Here is a 6,237-nt window from a genome sequence, read left to right as displayed (position 1 = left end):
AAGAGGTCAGTATGTCATAGGTTTTCTCCCAAAAAGGATAAATTAATAAACTTTTTCATTTGGTCTCTTGACCCCATTGTAAATCTAATTTTATTTAAATAGGAGCTAATGTGTTGATTTAAATATTACATTAATGTTCATGGCTCAAACATCTGATTGATGATAATGAATTATAATCAAGTTGATTATAGATAATTGTTCTGCTGTTTTTTGTTCCAACTAACTAAATGTGCACAACCCGGTACCTCCATGTATTCATACTGAGGTGTAAAGCGTGACTGAGAACAGACAGAGGTGACCCTGGATATTTCTGCTGACTTTGTATGTCATATGATTAATACCACACTTAAGGAGGAAACTCACACGGACCATCACTAAGAAACCAACCGTGTCTGTTTAATATGGCTCTTTCGGCAAGTAGTGCAAAGACACCCCCTGCTACCTCCACATCAGATACAAAGAAAACGAAAAGAAACATTAACTTTTCTAGTAACACAATGTTTTTCTACCGCAAGCTGCCAGAGTAGCTTCAGTGCTTTAACTGGAAGGATGAACACCATTCATCCAGAAGACATTCACTAATTTGAGTCCAGAAATCTCCCATTGATGTTCAATCAGGTTCAGACCTGCTGACTGTGAAGGCATCATATGATTCACATCATTTCCATGCTCATGAAACCATTCAGTGAGCCACCCGGTATGTATGCATAGGTCTTTGTTTCTCCACTCTTACATTTAGGTTTTTTTTCCATTAAAGTGGCAATAGACAAAGTGTTTTTCTTTAACTTATCATCATGAAGCAAAGGTTGATTGCACAACGTAATGGCTTTAGAATAAAGACACCATCAGCGTTTAGATTGGTTTCCTATAAGCCTCGCTTTCACTATGTCATTCTGTCAGCCACCATGAAATAAAGGCTTGATTTACAACATACAGCTTTGGAAAACCAAATTCAGTGGTGTCAACTCTTGTGCCAAGTAATGACCAAAACAAAAGGGTTGCTGGTTCAAGTCACCGACCCGACCTAAAAAAATGGAGTGTTACTGCTACTTGGAGAGGTCCCTGTTCACCTCCTGCCCTGCCGTGGTGCCCTTGAGCAAGGCACCGGACATCCCCCTTCCCCCATCACTCCTCGGGCGCTGTACATTAGCTGCCCACTGCTCCTAGTACTAGACTCCTGGTACTAGGATGGGTTAAAAGCAGAGAACAAATGTCACTGTGTGTGCTGTGTGCTTTGCATGTGTGACCATTAAAAAGAAGGTTTCATCCCTCCGATTCTAAAATGACATCATGAGCTTATTTGCATATTGGTGATCACACACTAGGTGCGTTATCACTCGGTGCCTCCAAAAATAATAACTTTAATTTGTCACCCGTCTATAGCTCCAAAGTGAAACTGCGATGTAGTATTAAATCCATTAATTAGTATTGATTAAATTGGCTGCTGCCTTCTGAAGTTCCAAAGATATATTGACAGAGTAGTTCTGTATGTTCTGTGATATCATATTTCTTGGGAAGAGTGTTATAGGTTTGGGCGTTCCTCTATTTACCAGCACACTGTCGTGAGTCATGTCTCAGTCTATAACTTTTCATTTTAGACAATTACAAGGGATATAGGGATCACACACTGAAGGGGAATTCAGCGAGTAGAATACAACAATGAACTGCCCTTGAGCAAGGCACCTAAACCCACTACTGGTCGCAGATGGGGTTATATAGTGTGAAGCAGGGCGTTTATATATATTAAAAAAATAAACATTTGTGTTTAGTGAACCTGCCCTGGATAATTAAAGGTTTATATAAACACTGCAGCAGCTGATTTCTCTACTTGACAGATGAAATACACATAGGCTCAATCCCAATGTCCACACTCACAGAGTTTGAGGCGTGTTCCCGCAAAGTGCGTGAGGGCATTTAGTGACACTAAAACATAAGGGTAACCAGGAGAAGCCTGGAAGCCTAAATTTACAAAGAAACACTACATATGAAATCATAGGAATGTAAGCAAAGGCTATATTACACTTATTTTATTATTCAACAATTTCTCTTAATTTAGCTAAATAATGCTGTTTTTTACAAAAACTATTAAACTATTAAAACTATTAAAAAAACAAGTAACGCGCCTGTGCAAGCGCAAGACTGTTTATGTGCAAGCGTTTTAAACAATAAGGTTTTTAGTGCAAATGCATGCGTTTGGGAAGTAGTGAGCATACGACTGGATAAATGAGACTTGGATTATACGGCACGAGTTGTGTGAGAGTTTGTAAACGCATGTTTTGATATAGTTTTGCTGTCGGAGGCATGTGAGAAAAATGTTTTCTTCACAAATTTGAGTTAACACAGGATGAGTAATAGATATATAAAGGATCATTTTTTGGGTGAAGTATTCCTCTAAGTGCCTTGGTAAGTAAGAAAGTAAAAAAAAGTTTAAAAATAAAATCCCAAACCTGCAATTATGCCTATATAACTTGGTTGGTGTCAAAGTAACGGGATTTGTTGCCGCAAAGTGTTGTCCCATTTCTTTCAATACCATTTCGATCCCTTGCATTCTCTCGTACTCTCAAGCACTTACCAAGGAATGTCAAATAAGACTGTGAGGCTTTAGAGTGGAGATTGGGATTGGGCCATAGAGACCAGTTGGTGTAGCGTTTGGCTGCATTGGAAACATACAGCTGCCTATTTCTTCTCTGGACTGCAGCACATTAAAACATGAATGCCGTGGAGTCAACTCAGTATCTGTGTTCATCTCCTCAGCTCAGGACGGTCTGCACTCCAAATCCAGCACAATATGATGAACATGAGGTGCATATGACTTCACATGTTCTATGTGCTGGATGTGCGTTAACCACGGTGCTCCAGTGATGTCCTTTAAAAGAAAAGTAATGTGGTTTGCTGTGTCATCGGCCCAGGCCTGCCACGCCTCTCTGTCAGCCTTCTTCCCTGAAACCCTCTGAGTGGTGACAGCATTGATTGTTGGAACTGCTGCATTGTTCGGTAGCGCTGAGGTGACGTTCTGGTGAATGTGCAAAATGCCCCCAGTTGTTCTCTTCAGGAGTCGACAGGCAACAGGCCAGCCGTCCTCTGAGCTCGGTATTAGACCCAGGTTCACTCTGTCAGCAATGTCACACAAGTGAAGCTGAAATAAATAAATAAAAAGCTGTTCAATACTGGTAACTAAATTATTTCCCTTAAAACTTGTATGAACTTGTAACAGAGCAGTCAGTGCGCAAACGAACTAGAAGCACATGCTTTTTACATAGTCAGACTTTGTGACTCCTGCTAAAGGCCGGGACTTACAGTGATTTCCTGTGAAATATTTGGTATTTTGGAGGCAATGCAGATTTAAAAAAATGGCCAATGGGATGTTAAAACCAAGACAACTGTATATATATATATTTTTTTTTATTATTATTATTATTTTAAAAACACATATATATATATATATATATATATATATATTATTTTTTTTAAATAATAATAAGAATAAAAATAATAAAATTGTGTGACAGACACACTATAAGTTGAGTTTCTCAACTGAAAATGGCCTAAATTCTAAAATGATTTAATATAATTATTGTGATATCAATTCAGCAATACCACTTATATTTTAATGAACCCTTTATGGCTCTCTGTAGTGCAGTTATTAAAGACAACACAGAGATATGAACGTATACAACCACTAGATGGCAGAAGTCAACACTTGTAGTGAAGTTTTGAATTAAGACAGAGCGGATATTGTACGTGTGTAAACAATACATGTCACATAAGCAGTACGGGATGCATATGTAAACACATTACCTGTCGGTTGTCTCCTTGGTGAACAGTGCAATGGTCAGACACCCCGTTTGCCACGAGGTTTTTCTGTAAAGCTTCAACTGCGTCAGGGTTCCACTCACAGGCGTGAACATGACTGGCCTCCGCGTGGGCCAGATATGGAAGAGTGAAGTATCCAATACCTGAAACAAGATACAGTTGTGATAGTTAGTCATTCAAATTATGTTTAATTACTCCTGCACCATATATCTGGAACAAACTCACAGAAAACTGCAGGTCCGCTGCAAATATCAGTTCAAGAATTCTCTGTGCACCGCTGCCTTTTATCAAATTAGATAGTTATTGATTTAGTCTTGTGTTTTATAACTGTCTTATTCTATTTTAGCCCATTTTAATTTCCTCTTCTCTTGGCTCTTGAAAGTCTGTTTCTTTTTTGTTTCTTATGTACTGTCTCGATGCTTTTGATGTAAAGCACATTAAATTGCATAGTTGCTGAAATGTGCTCAGAATGGATTTTATGATATAGGACATGCGTTTTATTTTTCCCCCTTTGTTGATGTTGAAGTAAAAAATAATCATACTGTATTCTTCATCATTGTAAAAACATGTCACACATTAACTAAGTTATCTCACCTGCGTACAAATCCACCACAGTCTCCCCTCTGCAGTCAAATCCAGCCACCCGGAGCTTTTCTGTTATGTTTCCAGCTGAGAACATACATCGGGTGACATCAAACTCATACCTTAAAACAAAAGGTGAAGATTTATGTTCAGACATGTTTTCATTCAGCAAATTATCAGCAATAAGCTGATGATTGATTAGGTCTGAGACTTACCTAATCCTATTGTCCACATGTTTCACCCAGCTGTGCTCTCCTAACAGCATCGTCACCACGGGAGATCGAAATCCATTCCTGGATATCCGACCCATTTTTGCCAGCCGCTTTGCCCCCAATGCTTTGGCCACAGAACTCCATAGCTGTTGATCTAAAAAAGAAGAAGTAAATAGCAATCAATAAGTAAGCAAAAATATTATTTATATATATAATTTTTAATTCCATGTGGAAGCACAATGCCTGAGCTACCTCGGAAGTTGCAGCCACAGCATTGTGATAGTGTAAAGATAAAACACTAGACATAAGTACACGAGTACAAGTTAAAACTATTAACTATCAAATCATTAAGACCATCAAGTGACCAATAAGAATGAATAAGACATGTGAATTAAAAATGATTAAAAAGTAAGAATTAAATAAAATTATTAAAACCAACAGTTGACCAATAGAAATTAAAAATAAATTAAAATAAATAAAAAGGCATGCGAGTTAGAATAAAATAAAAATAATAATTAAGACAGGCAAACCAGGCAAACCAGACTATTGAAAGGTGTGACTAAAAGGAATGTTTTCAGTTTAGTTTTAAAGAATGACATTGTTGGAGCACACCTAACATGATTAGGTAGGATGTTTACTGTCCTCGTAAATTATTTTGTACACCTAGTACAAATACAGTACCTATCTTCTTCCATAGTGGCAGGGAGAAGCAGTTGTCGCCCAGCAGGAGTAGGTCTCCATGCCTCTGGAAGCTGCGAGGGAGGTCCCCCCTCAGCTCCTCTGTCCATCTTACACCATGAGATTCAAAAAACTCTTGGAGGATTTTCTCAAGTTTATTACCACATGTTCTTCCTCTCTTCTTCTTTGACAGCAGAGGAGACTGTGGTGAAAACAGGACAGACAACATGATATAAAAAAAACATACTTAAAAGCTGCAGTATAGTATTGTCTGCTGCTAATTGCGTTCAAGTGAAACTCAGCTTTAATTACCTGACTCCAAACTATTTCACAAGCACCGTCTGAAGACACCAATGATCTAAAAGATCGCAGATCCAGGTGTGGCAGACAAGATGGTAAAATGGGCAAGAGGACAGTCTCCTCTGATTCTCTTAGTAAGCACAAACTCAGATCAAGAGCTCCTTTCGATTGTAGACATCTCCTGTAAGATGATACGTTTAAAAGTGATACAAGATTAAATAAATAATTGTTACAATTATTAATGGCAGTCACAGAAAACATATCTAACAATCTTTCTGTCCACATTTTAGTTCCCATCAGTGTATCTGGTTCCCATGCTAACTGCTAGCTGACTTAGCTTAACCATCTATTCACTCACTAGATGGCTGATTACCTAAACTGCTGTACATGACACTGCGACACACGAAGGCAAGGCACACCGTCCATTTACAAGCAAACAAACAAATCCACTGCATTTCTGTTTGACGGCTCAAGAGCACTAATTTAACCTACGACGAAAATGGACAGTTCTACAATAACAACATCGAAGACAGCGCATGTTTCTAGTCGGATCATAATACACGACGGACGTTTCAAAACACTCTCATCTCATTTGATCTCATGTCATCTGTCTATCTGCTGCAAATTACGTCAGTGACACATTAAAGCTTTC

At 38.4% G+C, this 6,237-nt stretch overlaps 1 protein-coding gene across 1 annotated transcript; it reads right to left on the bottom strand.

The window, feature by feature from the left end:
• Positions 1–1,166: 1,166 nt before the first annotated feature.
• tyw2 (tRNA wybutosine-synthesizing protein 2) lies at positions 1,167–6,118 on the bottom strand. The gene is made up of 7 exons (XM_029441585.1): positions 5,959–6,118; positions 5,598–5,766; positions 5,289–5,487; positions 4,611–4,761; positions 4,408–4,517; positions 3,799–3,956; positions 1,167–3,136 (listed from the first exon to the last, which is right to left on the bottom strand). The coding sequence occupies exons 1-7, from the start codon at positions 6,009–6,011 to the stop codon at positions 2,756–2,758; spliced, it is 1,221 nt and encodes a 406-aa protein (XP_029297445.1). The 5' UTR covers positions 6,012–6,118; the 3' UTR covers positions 1,167–2,755.
• Between the last annotated feature and the right edge of the window lie 119 nt (positions 6,119–6,237).

The sequence above is a fragment of the Cottoperca gobio genome, chromosome 10 (genome assembly GCF_900634415.1).
Source record: "Cottoperca gobio chromosome 10, fCotGob3.1, whole genome shotgun sequence".
NCBI lineage: Eukaryota > Metazoa > Chordata > Actinopteri > Perciformes > Bovichtidae > Cottoperca > Cottoperca gobio.
Note: the sequence above shows the minus strand (reverse complement) of the source record. Positions and strands in the feature narration are given on the sequence as shown.

What these genes read in the sequence shown, in the direction of transcription:
- tyw2 (XM_029441585.1), bottom strand. Translation starts at nt 6,011, where the DNA reads ATGGACGGTGTGCCTTGCCTTCGTGTGTCGCAGTGTCATGTACAGCAG. An exon ending in GTGAAATAGTTTGGAGTCAG is followed by an intron (nt 5,488 to 5,597) that starts GTAATTAAAGCT and finishes TTTTCACCACAG; the next exon opens with TCTCCTCTGCTGTCAAAGAA. An exon ending in ACCAAGGAGACAACCGACAG is followed by an intron (nt 3,137 to 3,798) that starts GTAATGTGTTTA and finishes TATTTATTTCAG; the next exon opens with CTTCACTTGTGTGACATTGC.